This window comes from Budorcas taxicolor, chromosome 15, assembly GCF_023091745.1.
Source record: "Budorcas taxicolor isolate Tak-1 chromosome 15, Takin1.1, whole genome shotgun sequence".
NCBI classification, from domain to species: Eukaryota; Metazoa; Chordata; class Mammalia; order Artiodactyla; family Bovidae; genus Budorcas; species Budorcas taxicolor.
In genome coordinates this window covers 59932317-59958820 of record NC_068924.1, presented here as the reverse complement: position 1 = coordinate 59958820, position 26504 = coordinate 59932317, and the positions used below count along the sequence as shown (strand labels likewise).

At 37.4% G+C, this 26504-nt stretch overlaps 1 protein-coding gene across 1 annotated transcript in view; it reads left to right on the top strand.

Moving 5' to 3' along the window:
* Positions 1-26504, top strand: part of DCDC1 (doublecortin domain containing 1) — a 428530-nt gene that overhangs the window by 245253 nt on the left and 156773 nt on the right. Inside the window, exons 17-18 of the mRNA XM_052652176.1 lie at positions 10594-10728; positions 11134-11291. Coding sequence (XP_052508136.1) covers positions 10594-10728; positions 11134-11291 — 293 coding nt within the window. The remainder of the gene's footprint in view (positions 1-10593; positions 10729-11133; positions 11292-26504) is intronic.

Genomic DNA, 26504 nt, shown 5'->3' with positions numbered 1-26504 from the left:
GAAATATGATTACCCCATAGCTAACTCCAGACATACAGCACTGTATAAGTTTAAGGTATAGAGCATACTGATTTGGCTTCTGTACATCATGGAATGATTACTGCAATAAGAGTAGTAAACATCCATCATTTCATACAGATACAAAATAAAAGAAAAAAAGACTTTTCCTTGTGATAAGAAATTTTAGGATCCATACTATTAGCAAGTATTATATATAACAAGCAGTAGCATTAATTGTATTCATCATGAAGTAAAAGTGAAAGTTGCTCAGTCATGTTTGACTCTTTGTGACCCCATAGACTAAAGTCCATGGAATTCTCCAGGCCAGAATACTGAAGTGGGTAGTCATTCCCTTCTCCAGGAGATCTTCCCAACCCAGGGATTGAACCCAAGTCTCCCTCATTGCAGGTGGATTCTTTACCATCTGAGTCACCAGGGAAGCCCAAGAATACTGGCATGGGTAGCCTATCCCTTCTCCGGCGAATCTTCCTGACCCAGGAATTGAACCAGGGTCTCCTGAATTGCAGGTGGATTCTTTACTAGCTGAGCTACCAAGGAAGCCCTTATTTTGTGCATTAAATCCCTAGTACTTATTTATCTTATAACTGGAAGTTTGTACCCCTCCTCACTCCTCACTTCTGGTAACTGCAAGTCTGATCTTTTATTCTATGAGTTGTTTGTTTTTGAAGTTTAGTTTACTACAACAGTATGTTAGTTCCAGATGCATGACATAGTGATTTGATATTTCTATACATTACAAAATGATCACCACAATAAGTCTAGTTACCATCCGTCACTATACAAAGACATCATATTATTATTGATCACATTCCTCACACTGTGCATTTCATTCCCATAACTTATTTTGTAATTGGAAATTTGTATCTCTTACTCTCCCTCACTTACTTCACTCATCCTCCCCAACCCTCCCCTCTGGCAATCACCTATTCTCTGTATCTATGACGCTGTTCATGCTTTGTTATGCTTCTTTGGGCTTTCCTGGTGGCTCAGATGGTAAAGAATCCACCTGTAATGAGGGAGACCTGGGTTCAATCCCTGGGTTGAGAAGATCCTCTGGAGGAGGGCATGGCAACCCATTCCAGTGTTCTTGCCTAGAGAATCCCCATGGATAGAGGAGCCTGGCTGGCTACAGTCCATGGGGTCAAGACTAGTTAGGCATGACTGAACAAATAAGCACATGCATACACACACGCACACACACACACACACACGTGCTTGTTCACTGGTTTTGTTTTATAGATAACACGTATTAGTGAAAATATGTGATATTTGTCTTTCTCTGTCTAAATTGTTTCACTTAGCATAATACCCTCAAGGTTCATCCATGTTGTCACAAATGACAGCATTTCCTTCTTTTTTATGGCTGAGTAATATTCCATTACATATATATATATATATATATATATATATATATATATATGTATAAATATATATGCCAGGAAAAACATAACATTGTGTTAGAAGTCAGGAGAGTGGATATAGCTGAAGAATGTTAGGGACTGAAAGAGGCCATGTGTTGCTGTTTCCTTTCTTGACCTGGTTGTTTGGTTAAACAGGTATTCACTATGTGCAAATCGATTGAATGTACACTTATGATATTTGTATTCTTCTGTATGTGTATTGTATTTATAATTACAATGCTGTACACCTGAAGTTAATGTAATATTGTAAGTCAACTATGCTTCAATTTCTAAAAGTTTGCTTTAGTAAAATGAGATTTGCCTTGAGTCCTCAAGATTTCCTTCCTGGTTCTGTGATTCCAAGTCTAAATAGAATGTTAATCATCAAGATTTAAGAGAGGCAAAATTAAACTAATCACATGGTATCTGTTAGTGTTTGCCTCAGAATCCCACCATCAGGATTTCAGAAATGTCAAGAATCAAACTGAAAATACATGGTATATTATTTTTACAGTAGTGCTATAGAAAGTACCATAAACTTGGTGGCTTAAAATAGCAGAATTTTTTTTTCTCACAGTTCTGGAGGCTAAAAGTCTGAAATCAAGCTGTTTGGCAAACTTGTACTCCATCTAAATCCTCTAGGGAAAGATCCTCCCTTGTCTCTTCCATCTTCGAATAGTTCCAGACATTTCTTGATTTGTGGCAGCTTAACTTCAATCTCTGCCTTCATCTGTACATGGCCATCTCCTTCCACGTCTGAATCTTCACATGACATTGAATTCTGTGTGTGTCCATGTTCAAATTTCTCTCTGCTGATAAAGACACGAGTCGTTTTAGATTAGCACCCATACCAATGACCTAATATTAATTTGATTACATCTGCCACAGTTACAGGTACCAAGGGTTAGGACTTCAACATACTTTCATACTTTTTGCAAGAGGCATAATTCAATCTATAAGACATAGCATGGTAGTTATCAGTTTATTCCCTCACAGTGCCAAATCCACAATTCATTTCGTGGCACCTGCCTTGGGCAGCTTCACAGCAGAGTATTACCAGTGGGCACCTTCTTGTGAATGGTTTCCTTGAGCATATTCCCTGTGAGTGGCTTTTTAGTGAGGTGTTAGCAATTAGGTACCTCCCTGTAGATGGCTTCCTCTGGTGCTCCAAAGGCATATTAACAGTGAACCCGGCTGTGCACTGCCTCAGCGACTACTTCAACATCTAGTGAGTTACAACTGTACCCTCAGTGTGGTCTGGATCTCAGCCTTGGGTCAGGTATCTTCCTTGGGCATTCTGTCTAAGGCCTAGGAGTACTGGGCTTGCTATCTCTGCTATTCATATATTCTTTAGTGTTCTCTTGAACTTCTCAGCTTTCATCACTTCATGGCAAATAGAAGTGGAAAAAGTGGAACAGTGACAGATTTTATTTTCTTGGGCTCCAAAATCACTGCAAACAGTGACTGCAGCTGTGAAATTCAAAGACGCTTGCTCCTTGGAAGAAAAGCTATGAGAAACCTAGATAGTGTACTAAAAAGCAGAGACATCACTTTGCTGACAAAGGTCCATATAGTCAAAGCTATGGTTTTTCCGGTAGTCATGTACAAATGTGAGAGTTTGACAATAAAGAAGGCTGAGTGCCGAAGAATTGATACCTTTGAATTGTGATGCTGGAGAAGACTCTTGAGAGTCCCTTGGATTGCCAAAAGATCAAACCAATCAATCCTAAAGGAAACCAACCCTGAATATGCATTGAAAGGAGTGATGTTGAAGCTGAAGCTCCAATACTTTGGCCACCTGATGTGAAGAGCTAACTTGTTGGAGAAGGCCCTAATGCTGGGAAAGACTGACGGCAGGAGGAGAAGGGGACGGCAGAGGATGAGATGCTTAGATAGCATCACCAACTTAAGAGACATGAATTTGAACAAACTCTGGGAGATAGTGTAGGACAGGGGAGCCTGACATGCTGCAGTCCATGGAGCACTCAAAGAGTCAGAGTGGACTTAGTGACTGAACAAGACAAATTTCCTGTCACTCTAGTCCTTTGTCCCTAATAGCTTATATTAGATGTTCCTGGTCAAAATACTATGTGCTTTCTGTCTCTGTGTTGGACCCTGACTAATAAACATAGTACCTTTTTCTCTCTCTAGTGTTCTAGAAATTGAGCTGTTATTCTGTAGCAACTTGCATCACTTCAGCAGTGATGCAAGTGTTTTACAGAATTTTGAAGTGTTTTATAGAATTTAAGTTGAAAAATTACCATAACAACATTGCCCTGACTGCTTATTTGTTGTTGGCACACTAGGTAAAATCTCAACCACATTCTCTAATTCAGCCAAGACTATAGTTTTGTTCATAAGCAGGAATTTTGACATAGTCATCAAATGTCAAAGCATTTTAGTAATTACTACCTTTAACTTCATTCTCAGATGCATCCCACCTGTCTTCTTATCTTGTTTCTGACTGCATTACTCACTCAGAATGAGGTTCTAGGTTATTAGAAAGGAAGTCACAGAAAGACCAAAGCTTGTATGTCTTTGTTAAAAAAAAATGTGGAATTTTGAGACTTTACCAAAATATCCCTCCAGCTTCTTGGTCTGTACATGCATATGAGGACCTTATTCTGATGTGTATCTGAATAGAGCTGACTCCTATTGCTTAGGAACGTAGTTCTGTCCCTTATAAGTATTGCCCTTCCCACCAACAGATGGAAAAGTAAGACCAAGGTTTAAATGTGTGCTTTTCTGTCTCACATTTCAGGTACTGAAAACATCCACTTCTACTCTGCTGTCCTTTTTACCCATCCTTTTCTTGCAACTTACAGTTTTTTGACTTTTCACAACACTTCTATTGATAGCTAGCAAATAATGCATACTTTTGTATTTGAAACAAATTATTTTAAAGCGAATTTTGATTCTAAAATTTTTAATGTGCCATTCACAAACGTAATTGCTTATTTTTTTAAATTACAGTTATTCTAGATTCATAGAGCAAAACTGTTTATTAATGAGGCATTTCATTCTTTTAGAGTTTTAGAAATTTTGATTAGATCTAAATTTAGTCATATCTAAAACTATGTCCATCTAGTTAATCTAAAATGGAGGATAATTTGATAATTATCTGCAGCTGGATCATAAATGGAACTCTTGCCATTCATTAAGACAGAATTACTGCATTAGGATATTAATAACTAATCTTGGCTCCAGCACTTCTTTGCAGTGTGGCCTTAGGCAAGTCATTTAACCTTCCAAGCTTCAGAGTATTTGTCTGCAAAATACAGCCATTAATACTAGTATTTTGAGTATTTGGCACAGATTCTGGCCTATCGATAGATACTGGCATATCAATTCTGGCTAGATGATCATTTGTAACTATTAGTGATAGTAATAATGAACAAATTTAAATACAGTATTGCATTTTGTTATGTTGTGCTTCCCTGGATAATTTTTTCTTTTCATTATTTTTAAAGTTAACCATCCCTCTATTCATTTGCAAAAAGATAAATTACTTTTTTATACAAGTCACCAGTTTCAGCTAAATTAAAGATTTCAACTTAAACGTGGAACCATAAAACATTTAGAAGTAAGCATGCATTAAAATATCTAACCCAGAGTAGTGGGGAATAGGCATCTTTATGTACATGCAAAAAAGGATGGAATCCATAAAGGAAAAGACTAATAGCTTTGAGTACATAAAAATTTTAAAACCTTCTAAATCTAAAATGCATTAGCAAAAATTAACAGGGAAATAAGACAAATAGGGAAAAATCTTCACAATATAAATATTAGAGAATGAGATAATACATTTAATATATAATAAACTTAAAGCTCAACATTCAGAAAACTGAGATCATGGCATCTGGTCCCATCACTTCATGGAAAATAGATGGGGAAACAGGGGAAACAGTGTCAGACTTTATTTTTTGGGGTCCAAAATCACTGCAGATGGTTACTGCAGCCATGAAATTAAAAGATGCTTACTCCTTGGAAGGAAAGTTATGACCAACCTAGACAGCATATTCAAAAGCAGAGACATTACTTTGCCAAGAAAGGTCCATCTAGTCAAGGCTATGGTTTTTCCAGTAGTCATGTATGGATGTGAGAGTTGGACTGTGAAGAAAGCTGAGCGCCGAAGAATTGATGCTTATGAACTGTTGTGTTGGAGAAGACTCTTGAGAGTCCCTTGGACTGCAAGGAGATCCAACCAGTCCATTCTAAAGGAGATCAGTCCTGGGTGTTCTTTGGAAGGAATGATGTTAAAGCTGAAACTCCAGTACTTTGGCCACCTCATGCGAAGAGTTCACTCATTGTAAAAGACTGATGCTGGGAGGGATTGGGGGCAGGAGGAAAAAGGGATGACAGAGGATGAGATGGCTGGATGGCATCACCGACTCGATGGACATGAGTTTGAGTGAACTCTGGGAGTTGGTGATGGACAGGGAGGGCTGGCGTGCTGCGATTCATGGGGTCGCAAAGAGTCAGACACGACTGAGCGACTGAACTGAACTGAACTGAACTGAAACTTGATATAGCACTCTTCAGTCTCTAAGTTATGACTGACACTTTGTGACCCCATGGATTGCAGCACAACAGGCTTCTCTGTCCTTCACTGTCTCCAAGAGTTTGCCCAAATTCATGTCCATTGAATTAGAGATGCCATCTAACCATCTCATCCTCTGTCGTTCCCTTCTATTGCCCTCAGTCTTTCCCAGAATTGGAGTCTTTTCCCATGAGCTGGCTGTTCATGACAGGTGGCTGAACTTCAGCTTCAGCATCGGTCCTTTCAATGTATATTTAGGGTTGGTTTCCTTTAGGATTGATTGGTTTGATCTCCTTGTAGTCCAAGGAGCTCTTGAGTCTTCTCTGGCACCGTTATTTGAAAGCATAAATTTTTGATGCTCAGCCTTCTTTCAGGTCCAACTCTCACATCTGTACACCGCTACTGGAAAAACAGTAGCCTTCACTCTATGGGCCTTTACAGGCAAAGTGATGTCTCTGCTTTTTAATATGATGTCTAGGTTTGTCATAGCTTTCCTTCTAAGAACCAGAATCTTTTAATCTCATGGCTGTAGTTACTGTCTGCAGTGATTTTGGAGCCCAAGAAAACAAAACCTGTCACTATTTCCTCTTTTTCCACTTCTATTTGCCATGAGGTGATATTACAATAGGAAAGGGTAAGTACTTCAGTAGAAAAATAAGCAAAGGACATGAAAAGTAAGTATATGACAAAAGAAAAATTAGAAGAGTCAAGCCAAATAAAGGAGATCAGTTTCACTAGGAATTAAATAAATATAAGCAATGAGATAGTATTTTTTCCCTATTAATTAATGAGGAGATATAAAGCTAGGAATAGCCAATGTTGATAAAGATGTGGGAAGACAAGCACACTCATTCCTTTTTTTATATTTGGGTTTTAAAAAATTTTATTTTATTGGTATTATCTATTGCTGTGTAACAAATTACCCCCAAATATAGTAATTTAAAACAACAAAGATTTATTATCTCCCAGCTTCTGTGGGGTGATCTGGGAATTGTTTAATTGGGTAGTTCTAACTCAGAGTCTCTCTCATGAAGCTTAAGTCAAGGTGTCAATGGAGGTTGCAATCATTTAAGGGTTGACTAGGCTGGAAAATCTGCCTCTTAGCACACTTATATTTGTCCAGAGGCTTCAGTTCCTTGGCACGTGGGCTTCTCTGTAGTGCTGTTCAAGCATTAGCTAGTGATCCAAAAGAGGAAGAGAGCAAAATGGAAGCTGTGCTGTTTGTCATAATCTAATCTCAGACGTAACATAACACCACTTCTGCCATCTTCTTTGGTCACATAGACTTATTCTGTTACAATGTGGGAGGGGACTACACAAGGGTCTGAATATTAGGAGGTAGGGAACATGGGGAGCCATGTAGGAGGCTAGTACATTATTTCTAAGGAACTATTTGGCAATATTTATCAAAATCTGTAAAAGAATACATGTTCTTTGGACTTAGTAATTCCACTTACAGCTACTTAACCCAAGGAATCAATCAGGAGAAGGGGATGACAGAGGACAAGATGGTTGGATGGCCTCATGGACTCAATGGACATGAGTCTGAGCAATCTCCAGGAGATGGTGAAGGACAGGGAAGCCTGGTGTGCTGCAGTCCGTGGGGTTGCAGAGTTGAACACAGCTGAGTTACTGAACAACAACAACTACTATGTTAGTTAGACACATCATGGCTCTACCTTTTGGGCCCTTCTTTACCCATTTCATTGGATATATGAGTTTTCCCGTGTTCCAGATACATCTTCTTTCCAATAAGAGGGAAATATATCTCAGAAGTAAGCTTACATAAAATGTTTTTACCTCTATTAGAGGATGCAACTACCATCATGATACAAGGGGTTGAAACATATGTAATATCATGTCCTACTACTCATGTTTCTCTCTTATTGATAATATTGTGCTCTTTGTTACTGAATTTTGGCTTTGGTGCTTTACTATAGGAAAGATGTAAAATAATGTATTTCCCTTTTTGTGTCATATTTACTTCAGTTGAATTGTCTTGGACATTTCTAAGACAGTAAGAACTGACACAAGACCAAATAATATAATGAAATAAATATGACACAGCTTCAAGATAAAATGAGAATCCTATTTTTTTTTAGATAAAAAAGGGGACTATACAAGGGTCTGAATATTAAGAGGCAGGGAACATGGGGGGCCATGTAGGAGACCAGTACATTATTTCTAAGGAACTATTTGGCAATATTTATCAAAATCTGTAAAAGAATACATGTTCTTTGGATTTAGTAATTCCACTTACAGCAAACAGAATTTGTACAACTCCGTACAAATGGAGTTTGTAATGTTTTGTGTTAGCTTAGTGATTCAAAGAACTTTCCAGGTAGCACTAGTGGTAAAAGAAGCTACCTGCAGGTGCAGGAGACCTAAGTGAATCCAATTCAGTCTCTGGGTCTAGAAGATCCCCTGGAGAAGTACATGGCAACCCACTTCAGTATTCTTGCCTGGAGAATGCTATGGTCAAAGGAGCCTTGGCAAGCTATGGTCCACGGGGTCGCAAAGAGTTGGACATGACTGAAGTGATACAGCACAATGATTCAAAAATTTTTTTCAAGATTATCTGATTAGTATACACCAGCCTTTTAAAATGTATTTTGTAATAAAAGCATAAATGCACATGATAACAATTAATATTTGAAAAATATGCTAATGAGAAACAGTATCTTCCTCTCAAATGCATATTTAAAATTTTCATAGTCATTTGTTAATTCAATAAAAATTTCTATTTACTATATTTTTAATTCATATTGTTTTTACCTTTCTTCCTGACTTTTTCCAAAAACCTCCCTCTTTTTTAATCTGCTTATTCTTGAGATATACTCTGTATTTCTATTTTTAATTGAATCTCTTACATTAAAAATAGCTTTATTGAAATATAATTAACATACCACAGAATTGAAGTGTACCGTTCAATATTTTTCAGTATATACATAGGGTTTTGGTTTCATTACCACAACCTAATTTAGAGCATTCATATTTAGTTATAGATTTTGTAATAAAGTTCAAAGTTATTTAATATTGCTTTTATTAGAATAATATAAGGACCTTAGTACTCTTTAATTATCAAATGAATGCTTCCTCATATTTTTTGTTAAAAGTTGAGTTCCGCAGTTTAAAAAAGAAGTTTATATAATACTTTAGGCAGCATATCTAAGCTTTATGAAGTAGTAAACAAGCTGGAGGAACAAGTTGCTTTACCCTCCCTATTTTGGCTTCCTTGTCTTTATAATGGGAACAATAGTCACACCTTTCAAAGGGTTGTTTCAAGGATTAAAATGTAAATATGTTATTATGTGAGAAATTACTTTGATGTACTAGTAGACTTCAAGTATATGCCTTGATAGGCTGTTCTTGAGTTCATGGAACAGAAGATGTGCAGATTACAGTTTATTTAATCCATTTAAAACACCAAGTACACTGTATGGAAAAAGAGATGGGCTAGGTTAATATGCATCAAGTACAGGTGGGTTGAAGGGCCACATTACCTGAATCTCTGATATAGACGCATCCTCTCTCAGTGTGGCATCACCCTTCCCTGCTGTTGATGCAGTTACCAGGACCAGAGTTGAAATTGGGCCTAACAGATGAAATGTAGGTGAGACACTGACACACACTTGATCTGGGAGACAGCTGGTGGCAGATACACTTGGTCAATAGCTGTGCTCCCCAGGTGGCCTATGGGCAGCTGTGGATTTTATCCAGCAGAGGATCCAAAATGAGAGTCAGCAATGGGTGGTCAGTTAAAGATCTCACGACTGTGTGTCTCATGCTTAATTTACATCTAGTCTATAGTAAATAGATGTTGTTTTGCTTGTTATTTAGTAAATCTATTTTGTCTTTTACCCTTTTCTATCTATATTCATGCTGCTGCTAAGCTGCTAAGTCGCTTCAGCCGTGTCCAACTGTGTGACCCAGTGGACAGCAGCCCACCAGGCTCCCACATCCCTAGGATTCTCCAGGCAAGAACACTGGAGTGGGTTGCCATTTCCTTCTCCAATGCATGAAAGTGAAAAGTGAAAGTGAAGTCACTCAGTTGTGTCCGACTCTTCGCTATCCCATGGACTGCAGCCTACCAGGCTCCTCTGTCCATGGGATTTTCCAGGCAAGAGTACTCAAGTGGGGTGCCACTGCCTTCTCCAATCTATGTTCATAGACATGCTCTAATTACTTTCTGTCTGACACTTCTCAGGTTATTAACTTACTTATCTTTGGTTCTTGTGGCTAATGAAGCCCATCCTATTTGTCTTGTTGTTATCCAGAGCAGAATTGAATACTCCCCCCAAATAGAGCAACTGCAAATTACATGTACACAATACATTTACCTTTTATGTAGAAATAACTCAGTAAATGTTAGCCATTATTGTCAATATATAGGATGGCTTTAGTATTTAGCAACTGAGTTAAACTTGATCAAATCAAACAACAAATTAGAAATCTTTGTATGAAAGTTATTTGTCTTGATTTTGATCTGAAATCGACAATAAAGTACAAAACTTATTAACCAGACTTTTTTGCTATTAATCTAATTTATCCTGCCATCATTCCAGTTGTATAGATTTTTGGCTGTTGCTTACAAGGCTGGTAGTACTGTTTTGTTTTTTCCCTTCCCTACAGGCTTATCCTCAGTTTGTTCTGACCTACCTAGAGGAGCTAAATGTGCAAGTAGATGTGACCCAGACAGAGTATCACCTTCACCACGGTGCCTGGACCACAGCTCATCAGGAGCATGGCAGCAGCTTAGCAGAAGAGGTCAGTGTAGTGAGCCAGAGGCAAGACAGAGCTAGATCTCTGAAAGATATTTTGAAAAGAGGAAAAATGTTTGGGTTGTTTTCAGGAGGAAAGAATGAATTCACAAATTAGTGTTTTTAATATTTAAAATCATATCCATTACATAAACATCTATTTATATACTTATATTTATGTAAACATCTATGTGTATATTTATATAAGCACTCTTTTTGTTAAATAAATGGTGACACACTATCTTTTCTTAGGACTGCCTTTTGTTCTGGCCACATACCAAAGGTTTATGTGCTGGATGAAGAAGGCTGAAGGAACCATGAAATGTGCACTGTTAAATTTTTTGGCATATATAGTTTAGACATTTCCACTCAGCGAAAATTAGCTACATAATTCCTATATTTCATTTATTAGGTTCTGCAAAAAAGTGCCAGTATTCCTGATTTAAAGCAGCTGCCAGAGCCTTCAGACACCCACTTAATGCCAGAAGGTTCTCTTGGGGAGACAGGGCAGCTGACAGTGGCCCTGGTGAAGAAACTGGAAGAGAAACATCCTAAGGCTTCTGCTCAGAGGTAGGGCACTGACAGAATGGAGCTTTATTGCTCAATGACATTCGATGTTTTCCTTCAGTTTCATGTAAGATTTGATTTCTTGAAGATTATTGAAATATCTCAAAAGCCCTTTGGCTTTAAGCACGTTGTTTTCAGGTCACATTTGATAAAGAGAGGTGACATTTATGTGTATTTCATTGAAGACTGATGTATGATATTGTCTATTAATATTAGTATACTTAAAAGGGTTACTGTCCTGGGATCTCATGGAAATATTCTGAAATAACATAATTAGGATAAGGCAGTACAGAGCATATATACTCAATTGTGAAAATATCAAAAGGTCTTAAAGAAGGGCACACTCATAGACAATCCTTTCTGTGTTCCACAAGAAGAATATTGGGTTAGACCTAGGGCTAAGTGCATGACAGATGGTCTTAAGTAGTGATAATTTAACAAATTGATATAATTCCATCACTAGAATAAAACTAACATCTATTATTTTGCTAACTGATTGAAAATCATCCTTGATTGGAAAATGGATACTATTTCTTCGGTCTTCTTCATTTAATTGGAAAACTGAGGTTTATTATTATTATTTTTCTAGGGCTTGGTGTTGTCAAGCACAAAATGACTTTATAAACTGTAATTTCAATAGACACTTGTTTGAAATTAACTATTGATTGACGTACTCTTAAAGGAGTAATATAGTTCTTATACTCAGTGAAGTTCAAGATAATACCTAAGTTTAAATATTCTAATGGTATATAGAAATGTCAATTGCATGAAAAAAGATTTTAATTTCTTTTTTACCAAGTTTTTTCATCTTTATTGGGACATAGTTGGCACATATTAATAACACCGTGTAAGTTTAAAGTGTGCAATGTAACTTTATTTCAATTAAAAGCTATCTTATATTCTTAAATTATGTATTCCTGCCTCAGGGTTCAATAGGAGGGTAATATTTTTTTCTTGCTAAAAATTGCCCCTTCAATATATTGTCTCTCTAAAGTATTTATCCCTCAAATCCTTTGATTTTGTTGTTTCAAGTAAGATAGGGCACAAACAAAATAACAAGCTTAGTATCTTACTGTTCTATAGTATGGGGGTGTCCTGAAACTATATGAAAACCTGTGTTCCAGGACCTCCTCCTCCAGTGTTTGCTTTCCAGTTGTACATAAAGTTCTCAACTCTCTTATGCTCCCCAACACAATCACAAGGCTTCAGCTACACATCCAGGCCACTTTCTATCTGGGTCACCAGGATATAAGTCCGTTAGGAATAGTCTTTGAAATTTTCATGTAAAACAGCGGAGAGCTGAGGAATTAAATTACTGTTCTATGAGGTTGTCGTTGGTCATCTCTGTAGGTTCATTCAGCAGCCATTTTTACTCTACTCTTGAGATAGTGCTGGGGTTTGTCATTATCCTGGGTTCTATTCAAGGAGGCACAGTTTCCTCCTGCCCTCAGATTTCCAAAACCTATATGGGGTTTTTGTGTTTGTCTCATGCTGGTCCTCATGGGTCACTATAGGAACCAAAGTGCTAATTCACCTACTTCCCGATAGTTTCCCCAACCTGGATTTTTTTTTTTTTTTTGGAGGGCTCGGGGCTTTGGGTAGTTTGGGGATTTTCCTAATGTTTTCTGTTGTATCTTCCTTGAAGCAGTGTAGTCTGATTATGAAACTTAGGAGAAAAGAATACAATACTGTATTAGGCAATGTGAGACAAATAAACAATGAAGCTGTTAAACACAGTTAATTTACCACAGTACTTGTTTGAGTTGTTAGAATGAAATGAGATGACTTTAAATTTCAGGAATATAGTCAATACTCAATAGGTAGAGTTGTGAAAATGTTCTGAAAACAAATAGGGGTAGAAAAGAATTTTTAATGAAATTTGTATTTAGATGTGTGATTTTTTAGTCAATAGAAATCAACTGGTAAATATATTTTGGATCTTATTTAATAAGAAATTTCCTAGGGCCGTTTTCTTAGGGTTCCTCAGGGTTTGTGTCTCAGGATACAGCGACTTTCCCAGCCTTCTTTTTCTTCTTTTTTTTTTTTTTAAAGCCACAGGATTTATGTGTATTCTTTTCTCCACCCCCACAATTTACCACAATAGGTATAATTTCTGTTTCTCTCCTCTTTCTGTTCCTTAACAAAGTTATCTTGAATAAACAGTTAGTACTTAGAGCAATTACTTTCCTCCTATTTTGGAAGGAGTTGTTGGGCAAAATTAGAACATGGTATTGAACTTGGCCTATTGACTGCTTTGAATCTTAGGTTGTCTTGGTTAGGTTTGCATATTTTCCAAATATAAGAGAATCAGTACATTATATTATCACAGCTTTAAAAAAGGCATAACGTTGTTTTGCTCTTATTAATGTTGATCTTATGAAATAACATCACTGCAAAAGATAAAGAAATAATGTGCATGATACGAGTTGTGGAAATTGGGAAAAAATAGAATACTAGGGAAAACATTAATGAGAAAATAGTCTGAAAGAAGCATATATAATTGAAAAGAATAAAATGATATAAATGTGTGAACTTCCTTAGAAGTGGCCAAGGAAAGAGAGAATCAGAAGTAGTCAAATTTGGGGAAAGACACAGAAGCAGGTAGTGACTAGCAGGTAATATATGAAAAGGAAAGACAGTATTTGGTAATTAATAACATATGCTGACTTTGCTTAAGTGCTTTGTGTGCCATATTTTCCAGTAACCTATGAGGAACCGTTACCAAACCAAACTTGGGTCCACTTGCCTAGATGCAGTAAAGCCCACCTGCTGACACTGGGTTGTGGCAAAGCAAGAAAGAAAGAAAAGAAAGAAAGTGAAGTCATTCAGTCGTGTCCGACTCTTTGTGACCCCAAGGACTGTAGCCTACCAGGCTCCTCCATCTATGGGATTTTCCAGGCAAGAATACTGGAGTGGGTTGCCGTTTCCTTCTCCAGGGGATCTTCCCAACTCAGGGACTGAACCCAGGTCTCCCGCATTGTAGGCAGATGCCTTACCGTCTGAGCCACCACGGAAGTTGTGGCAAAACAAAGTGCAGTATTAATGCAGGGCACCAAGCAAGGAGTCCGGGACAGCTAATGCTTAAACCTTCTGATAGGTTTCAGGAAAACATTGTTAAAGGCCAGGTGAGGGAGGGAAATTGCAAATATGTGATCAGTTTGCACACAATTCTTTGATTTGGTTGATAGTGAAGTAACAGGGTGGTGTCATATTTTCGATTCTCTGGCTCCGGTAGGACTGGGAACTACCTCCTCATGGTCATCAGGAAACTAATATCTTCCATTTGATGGGGGTTTATCATCCACAAAACAAGTCAGGAAATGTGTTCCAGATACTATTATCTAGGTACTTCAGAGAACTGAAACAGAGGATATGGAGGGGAAGAGTCTATCACAGGAAGACCCCATAGGGTCCTGCTCCATTACAGTATGTAAAACAGAGGTATTAATCTCTGTTTTACTGATAAGGAAATTTAGGTATAGAGAGAATAAGTTATTTGGCTGAGGCTTCCAGCTGTTAATGGCAATTTAAGGCAGGTCTATTCACACCTTAAGTGTTCCTCTTAGCCTCTATATTGTTATGCCTGACCATTCATGTACTCATCTTAATGATTATTCCATATTTTTAGCCTTTCAAATGGGGCTTATTATTTTGACTGGATATCTTAGAAAGGAATCTTTAAATGGGGTGGAATAGTTTAGAAACAATGATAAAAGATTTATCAATATATGCAACTTTCAGTGAAGACTAAATAAAAGGTAGAAAATATTAAGGGAGTCTGTAAACCCCTAATTTCTTAGGTTTACTGATTTAGAGGCTTGAACTTGAATGGATTTGAGATTTTAAAAATCCTCTTTCTAATAACATAACTATAACGTCATGATTAACCAAGGTATTTCACACCTTGAGTGGTGGTTCAGTTCAGTTTTGTATGTACTAAATTTGATGTACTAAATTTGATGACATGTAAGAGCTGTCATTTGTTGAATACTTAGCATATGCCAACTGCTATTCTAAGTGCTTATTTATTCTTGTAACAATGTGATAGACTGATCTACTTATTGTCATAATAACCTGATCCATAAATATGTAGCCACTGTGGCTCAAGAGAGGTTTCAGGATGTGTCCAGCCATATAGCTAGTTAATGGGAGAGATGGGATTTGAACCCATATCCACTTGGCTATAGACAATGTTCTTAGCCACTGTTTTATTCCTCATTCCTAGTAACTTTATTGTATTAATTTCATAACAGGATAGAAAGTCATCATATGAGTAGCCGTATTGTCATTGCTAAAATTTTATGTGTATTACATCATAAAAGATTTAATTAAACTATTGCCATTTTGATTGATATATTATTTTGAATTATAGCCTTAAAAAACTACAACAATCATCACAAACCAGGTCATCTACAGACTCATTTAATTTAATTTACATTTCAAATATTTACAGAAAGCAACTAATTTTTTACCTTTTTTTAATGTGAAAAAATTCTTTTTTCCATTAAAGAGAAAGGAAAATCTTCTACTGTGTTATGCTTTTCATGTAAGATTCTTAGTACATAATAGGTTATATTTTTTGTTTGATTGAAAACATTTGCTTCCTCTATTAGTGAGATACAGCAATGCAGCTCTCTTCTTACTTGGGTAAAGTAAGTTGTGTGTACATATAAGTCTAAGTTTAGTCCAAAGTAAAAATAAATGCCATATTCTGGCATCTTTGAGTATGTGGAATGTGTTGTTTACCTTAGTTTATCCAATGGAGCCCTTTCCCCTTATTTAAATTGAATAGGGGGTGGGGAAGGATTGGGACAGCCAACAAAGCACACTGACCCAGCTTGTCACCCAGTGACCTGTGAGAAGGAAATAATGAACTGTGAGTAGCTGTCATCTTAACTGCTTCTGACAGTTTGCCTTTGGGCACATCTGTGTTAGTTGCATTGGAAAGGCCTTTGTTCTTTTCCCACTAGTGACTTTGTGGAGCGCTGAGGGGTTTGCTAGCTACTGTACTCCTAACCAGCCCCTGCCTTCCCAGGGAAGCAAGCAGCTGCCACAGATCACACTGACATTGCTCTTCATGACTCAACTTGGCATGTACTTCATTCTTTCCAAAGAGAACAGATATTTAAAAGTTCTTTTTTTAAAAAATTTAAAATGCACTTTAATGTCTCATGAGTTTTCCTTCTACTAAGAAAGCAAGTAATAAAATACATTTATTGTTTTCATAGTTTTCTATATAAAAAGTAAAGAAAATAGATAACCTACCAGATGGGCAGGTGACCTGAAGGAAAGATATTAAAACATTAACAGTTGTTACTTATTGGGTTTAAAATTTTTGTATATTGTTTATTTTTAAAATTTTAATGATTGAATATTATATTTGCAAAAGGACAAAGATCAGCATATTGTTATTAAAAGCATTTTTCATGTAAATGCTTTATTAGTAGGAACATTTAGACTAGAATAGGTAAGAATATGCTATATTTGGTGCAGATAATTCCACTTCTACTTTTAAGATGTTTCTATCTAATAACTTAAACTTTAAAATATTGTAATATTTACATTTTAAATTAACCTAGTGCATAAAATTATTATAATCATTAGGAGAGGTAATTCGATAAGAAACAGGTGCTTCTGTCCCAGGGTTTCCTGAAGTTATCGCTACTATTTCAATCATAACAAAGGCAGAACATCGTGAATAATGTGCATTATATCCTATGAGAATTGTTTAAATTAAAATCAAAGCTTCATTTATAATATGTAATTCCTGAATCAGTTTTAAAGTCTTATTTACATTTTTACAATTGCTGTAAAATCCATCCTCCTACTGTAATTAAGTCTGGCTGCAATCAACATGGAAGAAACCCTGAGCATTTGGTACTCAGTTTTTTATACTTACTCTTCCAATAGAATATGAATCCAAACTATACTGCATTGGTCAATTTTTGTAAGGTTTTCTTCCCCTTGATATTAATAGAATAGAAGAAATGAAGCTTGAAAGAACTGACATGCTTGTTCCCGCATTCAAGTTTTTTCTCTCTTGGTAACAGGTTACAGATGCACTAGCTAGCAGAACTATTATAATCTTCTGCTTTTCAGAGAAAGGTAAATTAGCAGTAATGAGAAATTCTTTAAGTGAAAAAATAATGATCATGTCTATATAATTATAATTTGTAGAAAAATTAAAAATTGAAAGACATTGATTTTCTTGAGTAGTCAATAGCATATGATTTATTACTATATTCAATCATTTATGTAGTTTTGCATATAGTTGATGGTAATCTATAACCATCTTATTTGATTAGAACATTCTCGTTTTGTTTATCACACATCAACACAATTTTTGTAGAGACAGTGAATGTGCTGATCAGTTTTGATAATAGCAAACTCTTGTCTTTTTAAGTAAAGGGGGTCTGTTTAAATTGCTACACTCAAATTCTTATTTCTAGAATGCTTACCAATAAAAGCAAATGTAAACATAGTAATTGCCTGTGATATTCACTAAATCCAATTAAGCTTCCCAGAAAATAAGTCTTATCTTAGGTTATATTACAGTTGCTCACTGTTGAAATGCTCAATTTTAAGCATTAGCCTTTAGCTCTTTTATACTATATGAGAGCATGCATTTAAGAACCTGAAATTATTGTGTTCCAGAGATGCAGAGATATGCTTATAAACTTTTTTTAATTAGAAAACTTAATATCCTGATTTTGGCTGATATTATTACCAGTTTGTGTTTTGGTATATTTAAAAATTAAGTCCCACATGTTCTCTGTGAACTAAAATAAAATGAACACATAATCTAATTGCACCTGCTTTTTTGAAACAAAGTCAAAATCAAGCATTCCAAAGGATTAGGTTTATATCCATAAATGTGTATTAATTCAAAAATTATAAAGGCTTTCAAATAAGCATTTTATGATTAATTTTTGTTCCACTTACTGCAATGAGGTACCCAAACCTTCAATTATGCTGCTTAATTTACATTTTAAAAAATGTTCTACTTATCATTCTGTTTTATTCAATATTATCTATAAAGCTATTCAAGTTATGAGTGGGAAACCCTACACCTACAATCTTCAAACTTGTATCCCCAAAACTAGAATGTCTATCTTGTATTATCATAGTGAAAGTAGTAGGTAACGAAGTTCTAAAATTGGGTAATGTGGGGAGAAGACCAATGGTAGATGTATTATTAGGTTATAATATATGGACTTGTATGAGAACAGAATTCAAGCAGTCAAAGTAACCAGCAGGTTATCTTCCTGACTTGTCTGTCTCCTTCTCCCCTGTCCCCTTACAATCCATTCTCCACATAACGACCAGCAGGATACATTCATATTAATAAGTCAGATCATGGGCAGCATCCTCAGCTCCAAATATGCCAATGGACTTTTCTTTCCTTTAGAGTGAGAGCAAAGTCTTTACTAGATGCTAAAAGGTCTTACTTTACAAGGCCCATGGCATCTCTCTGACATCTTTCTCCCCTCCCTTCCTCTATTCTAGCCAGTCTGGTTTCTTTTACATTTGCCAAGTGTGCTTATAATCTGCCACTCTCTTTCCCTGCTTTGTTTTTCTTCGAGGCATTTATTACTGCCTATCCCAAGTGTATTTATTTCCTGAGTTGTCCCATTAGACTGTGAACTCCATTTCAGCAGGAAAAAAATTTTAATTCACATCTATACCTCCAGGACCAGAACATACCTGGTACATGTGTTGTATATAGTGCATTGCGGTGCTGTGCTTAGTCACTGGGTTGTGTCCGACTGTTTGTGACCCCATGGACTGTTGCCCATCAGGCTGCTCTGTCAATGGGGATTCTCCAGGCAGGAATACTGGAGTGGGTTGCCATGCCCTCCTCCAGAGGATCTTCCCAACCCCGGGATCGAACCCAGGTCTCCCACATTGTAGGCAGATTCTTTACTGTCTAGACAATCAACATAAGGTTGTTGAATGAATGACTGAATGAATGCATGAATAAAGGACTGTGATTAACAGAAATAAGAAAATAGAGAGGGAGCTAGTCTGAGCATTCATAGATACATTTCAAGACCCTCACTGTCTGCTGGATGATTATAACCCTTCACATGTGTCAACCCAAAACTGTGCCTGACTATCACAGTGGTTTTTCTAACTGATTTCTACCTCTCTCTTTTCTTTCATCCTTTATTAATGTACAGCTACTTGCTGAGCATTTTCTATATTCCAAGAATTATCCTAGGCACTGGGGATACAATACTGAAAATACAGGTACACGTTCTCACCTCACAGAACTGCCCTAACAGAGTCTAACAGAGAAGAGAGATATTAAACAAATCACTACAATAAAAGGAGGATGATAAGTATATTATGGGGAGAAAGAGTAGGAAATGGCTACCCACTCCAGTGTCCTCACCTGGAAAATCCCCCCAAAACAGAGGAGACTGGTGGGCTGCAGTCCATGGGGTTGCACAGAGTCGGGCACGACTGAGTGACTAACACTTTCACTTTCACTTTAGGAGAAAGTAGTTAATCCTGAATACTCTTCCCTGGTGATATGCTTTTGAAATATGGCTCTGAACATCTCACTCACAGACTGACAATTCTTCAGTGTTTACTAGTTTCCTGCTAAGTTAAGTTCCCTGCGAAGCATCAACTGGCAGACCCGCCACACTCTTTTCTTGTTTCAGAACCTCCCTGTACTTATCCAGGCCCACACTGGGCTTTCCTAGTGATTCAGCTGGTAAAGAATCTGCCTGCAGTGCAGGATACTCAGGTTCAAACCCTGGATCAGGAAGATCCTCTGGAGAAAGGCATAGCAACCCAACCCAGTATTCTTGCCTGGAGAATTCCATGGACAGAGGAGCCTGGCAGGCTACAGTTCATGGGGTCTCATAGAGTTGGACACGACTGAAGTGACTTAGCATGCATGCATACAGGGTGACTGTACTTGGCTTCTGCAGGTTTTCTTGACCAAAATGCCTTTACTTCATTTTTCCTGCCTAAAATCCTACCCTTTGCAAGGCTTGTATTCACTGATGGTTTTCAGCCTTTCTTCTTTTATGGTATATACTTTTAAGGATATAAATTTACCTTGAAGCATGGCTTTAGCTTCATTCTACCAATTTTAATGTTATATTTCTGTTATAGTTTCCATTTTGTTTTAACTTTTGATCCATGGATTTCAGAATTATATTTCTTAATATCCAAATATATGAAATATTTCTGGTTGGGGTGTGTGTGTGTGTTTGACTTCTAGATTAATTTCATTGTGGTTGAAGAACATTCTTGGTATGATTTCAACTCTAATATTTGTTGAGATTTGCTTTATGGACTAAAGCAAATTTTGAAGTTTTTATAAGTGATCCAGATTTATTTGAAAACAATATGTATTCTGCAGTTTGGGGGCACAGTGTTCTACCCATTAGGTCAAGTTTGATAAGTGAATTTTCAATTCTTGGTTATACTTACTAATATTTTAGAGAAATAAATAAAAGCTCCCTCAGAGAAATGCATGGCAATCCACTCCAGTATTATTGCCTGGAGAATTCCATGGACAGAGGGGCCTGGTGGCCTACAGTCCATGAGGTTACAAAAGAGTCAGACGCAATTGAGCAACTAAAGAACAACAAAAATTAGGTGTGCACAATTTTAGAATTGTTATATGTTTTTGATAAATTAAACCTTACATTATTATAGAATGTTATGTTTTACCCCAAATAATTCCTCTTTTTTTTGACTTAAAGTTTGTTTTGACTTTGTCTCAAATTTTTGTTTGCATAATATTTATTGTATCCTTTAATTTAAAAATTTTATCTTTATATTGAAAGCATATAGGTTTTTTTTATTGCAGCATATGTTTTCTATCACAATTAAAAGACAATCCATGTCTTGATAGTTATATGTTCTTTTGGGGCTTCCCTGGTGACTCAGAGGGTAAGGAATCTGCCTGCAATGCAAGAGACCTATGTTCAATCCCTGGGTTAGAAAGATCTGTTGGAGAAGGAATGGCTACCCACTATATTATTCTTCTTGCCTGGAAAATACTGTGGATGGAGGAACCTGGTGGGCTACAGTCTATGGGGTCACAAAGAGTCGGACATGACTGAGCAACTAACATACGTTCTTTTACTATTATTTTAGTGGTTGTTCTAGAGATTATGTATGTTTTCTTGATTTATCAACACCTAATATAAGTTCCACCAAAGTGGAAACAACTCTCAGGTGTGGATGTGTCTGGTGGTGAAAGTGAAGTCTGATGTAAAGAGTCTGATGTAAAGATCAATATTGTATAGGAACTGGATTGTTAGGTCCATGAATCAAGGTAAATTGGATGTGATCAAGCAGGAGATGACAAGAGTGAACATCTACATTTTAGGAATCAGTGAGATAAAATGATGGGGAATGGGAGAATTTAATTCAGATGACCATTATATCTACTGTGGACAAAAATCTCTTAGAAGAAATGGAGTAGCCCTCATAGTCAACAAAAGAGTCCTAAACTCAGTACTTGGGTGTAATCTCAAAATGACAGAATGATTTCTTTTTGTTTCCAAGGCAAATCATTATATCACAGTAATCCAAGTCTATGCCCCAAACACTACTGCCGAAGAATTACAAGTTGAATGGTTCTGTGAAGACTATTCCTGGAGAAGTGCATGGCAACCCAGTCCAGTATTCTTGCCTGAAGAATCCCATGGACAGAGAGCCTGGAGGGCTACAGTCCACAGGGTCGCAAAGAGTCGGACATGACTGAAGCGACTTACCACACATACACTCACATGAAGACCTACAAGAATTTCTAGAACAAACACCAAAAAAAGATGTCCTTTTCATCGAGGAGGATTGGAATGCAAAAGTAGGAAAAAAGAGATACTTGGAGTGACAGGCAAGTTTGGCTTTAGAGTTAAAAATGAAGCAGGGCAAAGGCTAAGAGAGTTTTGCCAAGAGAAGACACTCATCATAGCAAATACCCTCTCCCAACAATACAAGGGATGACTCTATACATGGACATCACCAAAATGGTCAGTACATAAATCATATTGATTATATTCTTTGCAGCTGAAGATGGAGAAGCTCTATACAGTCAGCAAAACAAGACCTGCAGCTGACTGTTATTCAAATCATGTGCTCCTTCTTGCAAAATTCAGGCTTAAATTGAAGAAAGTAGGAAAAGCCACTAGACCATTCAGGTGTGACCTAAATCAAATCCCTTATGATGATATGGTGGAAGTTACAAATAGACTCAAGGGGTTAGATCTGATAGACAGAGTGCCTGAAGAACGATGGACAGAAGTTAGTAACAATGTACAAGAGGTGGTGACCAAAACCATCCCAAAGAAAAGGAAAGTGATTGTTTTGCAAAAAGGCAAAGTGACTGGAAGAGGCCGTACAAGTAGCTGAGAAAAGAGTGTCAAAAGGCAAAGGAGAAAGGGAAAGATATACCCAACTGAATGCAGAGTTCCAGAGAATAGCAATGAGAGATAAGAAAGCCTTCTTAAGTGAACAATGCAAAGAAATAGAGGAAAACAATAGAATGGGAAAGACTAGAGATCTCTTCAAGAAAATTCGAGATACCAAGGGAATATTTTATGCAAAGATAGGCACAATAAAGGACAGAAATGGCAAGGACCTAACAGAAGTGGAAGAGATAAAGATGAGGTGGCAAGAATACACAGAATTATACAAAAAAGGTTTTTATGACCCAGACAACCATGATAATGTGGTCATTCACCTAGAGCCAGACATTCTGGAGTGTGAAGTCAAGTGGGCCTTAGGAAGCATTACTACAAACAAAGCCAGTGGAGGTGATGGAATTCCAGCTGAGCTATTTCAAATCCTAAAAGATGATGCTGTGAAAGTGCTGCACTCAATATGCCAGCAAATTTGGAAAACTTAGCAGTGGCCATAGGACTGAAAAAGGTCAGTTTTTATTCCAATCCCAAAGAAGGACAATGCCAAATAATGTTCATACTACTCTGCGATTGTGCTCCTTTCACATGCTAGCAAGGTAATGCTCAAAATCCTTCAAGCCAGGCTTCAACAGTATGTGAACCGAGAACTTCCAGATGTTCAAGCTGAATTTAGAAAAGGCAAAGGAACCAGAGATCAAATTGCCAACATTCATTGGATCACATAAAAAGCAAGGCAATTCCAGAGAAACATCTTCTTCTGCTTCATTGATTATGGTAAAGCCTTTGACTGTGTGGATCACAACAAACTGGAAAATTCTTAAAGAGGTGGAGTACCAGATCGCCTCACCTATTTCCTGAGAAGTCAGTATGCAGGTCAAGAAGCAACAGTTAGAATCTTACATGGTACAACAAACTGGTTCAAAATTGAGAAAGCTGTAAATTGTCATCCTGCTTATTTGACTTATATGCAGAGTAGAGTACATAATGCAAAATGCCAGGCTGGATGAATCACAGCCTGGAATTAAGATTGCTGGGAGAAATATCAACAATCTCAGATATGTAGATGATACCACTCTAACGGCAGAAAGTGAAGAGTCCATTTGCCCATAAGAGTAAAAAGACAGGATCAAATTCAATACGGTTGTAAGAGATGGAAGGACTTTGCCTGTTTATATAATTTATAAGAAGTGGGTCAGACAAGCAGAAACTTCTCTGAATAGGAAGAGTGAGAACTAAATTCCTAAATTTGAGATTAGCTTACCTGTTTTACATTTAGAAAAATGTGTGTGTGTGTTGTGTGTGTTTGTGAGACATCAGTCTCATATGATTATACTTACAAGTCATAAAATACTTATGTGATTTACTGGGATGCCATATTTCATTATTCCAAGGTTAAATGTGTTTTTATTTATATATATGGATATATATATGGATGCTGCTGCTATTGCTGCTAAGTCGCTTCAGTCGTGTCCGACTCTGTGCGACCCCATAGACGGCAGCCCACCAGGCTCCCCCGTCCCTGGGATTCTCCAGGCAAGAACACTGGAGTGGGTTGCCATTTCCTTCTCCAATGCATGAAAGTGAAAAGTGAAAGGGAAGTCGCTCAATGGTGTCCGACTCTTAGCGACCCCATGGACGGCAGCCTACCAGGCTCCTCCATCCATGGGATTTTCCAGGCAAGAGTACTGGAATGGGGTACCATTGCCTTCTCCGATATATACAGATATATATATATATATATATATATATATATATATATATATATATATATGGTCTCCTGCACTGCAGGAGATTCTTTACTTTCAAGAGCCACTGCTTAGTGGCTCAGATGATGAATCTGCCTGTCAATGCAGGAAATGAAGCTTCAATCCCTGGGTCAGGAACATCCCCAGGAGGAGGAAATGGCAACCCACTCCACTATTCTTGCCTGGGAAATCCCCTGGACAGAGGAGCCTGGTGGGCTATAGTCCATGGGGTCACAAAAGAGTTGGACATGACTGAGCAACTAAACAACAACCCTATATCATACAAGTCCAAATAATTGAGTAATCGTTGTCCTAACACATCAGTGTCACATGCTACTGTAGTGATAACTGCCTATATTACTTATCTATTGTTGAGTAACAATATACCAGAAACTTAGCATCTTAAAGATTGAAGTGTGATTAACTGACAGTCATATTAGTTTCAAGTATATAGCAAAGTGATTCAGTTATACATATATGCTTTATATATATATTTGGGGCTTCCCTCATAGCTCATTCAGTAAAGAATCTGCAACCCACTCCAGTATTCTTGCCTAGAAAATCCCATGCACAGAGGAGGCTGGTGGGCCACAGTCCATGGGGTCACAAGAGTTGGACATGACTTAGTGACTAAGCCACAGAAGCCACACACACACACACACACACATTTATATATATTCTCTTGCAGATTCTTTTCCATTACAGGTTAGTACAAGATACTGAGTAAAGTTACCTATGCTATAAATCAGCTATAATTATACTATATATGTTATATATAGTATAAAATAGTTTTCTGAATGTTGAGCTTTTTCACTCTCCTCTTTCACTTTCATCAAGAGGCTTTTTAGTTCCTCTCCACTTTTCTGCCATAAGGGTGGTGTCATCTGCATATCTGAGGTTATTGATATTTCTCCCGGCAATCTTCATTCCGGCTTGTGCTTCTTCCAGCCCAGCGTTTCTCATGATGTACTCTGCATAGAAGTTAAATAAGCAGGGTGACAGCATACAGCCTTGATGTACTCCTTTTCCTATTTGAAACCAGTCTGTTGTTCCATGTCCAGTTCTAACTGTTGCTTCCTGACCTGCATACAGATTTCTCAAGAGACAGGTCAGGTGATCTGGTATTCCCATCTCTTGAAGAATTTTTCACAGTTTATTGTGATCCACATAGTCAAAGGCTTTGGCATAGTCAATAAAGCAGAAATAGATGTTTTTCTGGAACTCTCTTGCTTTTTCCATGATCCAGTGGATGTTGGCAATTTGATCTCTGGTTCCTCTGCCTTTTCTAAAATCAGCTTGAACATCTGGAAGTTCACGGTTCACATATTGCTGAAGCCTGGCTTGGAGAATTTTGAGCATTACTTTACTAGCATGTGAGATGAGTGCAATTGTGCGGTAGTTTGAGCATTCTTTGGCATTGCCTTTCTTTGGGATTGGAATGAAAACTGACCTTCTCCAGTCCTGTGGCCACTGCTGAGTTTTCCAAATTTGCTGGCATATTGAGTGCAGCACTTTCACAGCATTATCTTTCAGGATTTGAAACAGCTCAACTGGAATTCCACCACCTCCACTAGCTTTGTTCAGACTGAACTGAACTGAACTGAACTGAATGTGTATATGTTAATCCCAATCTCCTAATTTGTCCTTCCCACTCCTCCTCATTATCCTCTTTGGTAACCATAAATCACTATGAGTAATAGTGATAATCCCATTGTCTTGAGGCTGGTTCTTGGAATTGTGCTAGCCATATATTCAGTAGTCCTCAAGATGGATAAGCTTCTGTCATGGCTACAGTCTGGTCATTGTGCAGTTAGTACGAAAAACCCTTTGTTGGCAGTTATAGTGTTTGTGAAACAACTCAGATATTTGCATCAAATGCAGTAAGATTGTGTGACTCTATTGTCCTAGTGAATAGCATCTTGAACCTGCTCTTTTATGACTCAGGGGAATGCTGGGAGACTTTGGCTCCTTTACAAACAAGTGGCAGGGGACTTGAGGGGGCCTTTGTACTTGGAAAGGCTCCACAGGGCTCTGCTTGGTTTCATATTCAATACTTAAACATATAAGCTGCATGAGGA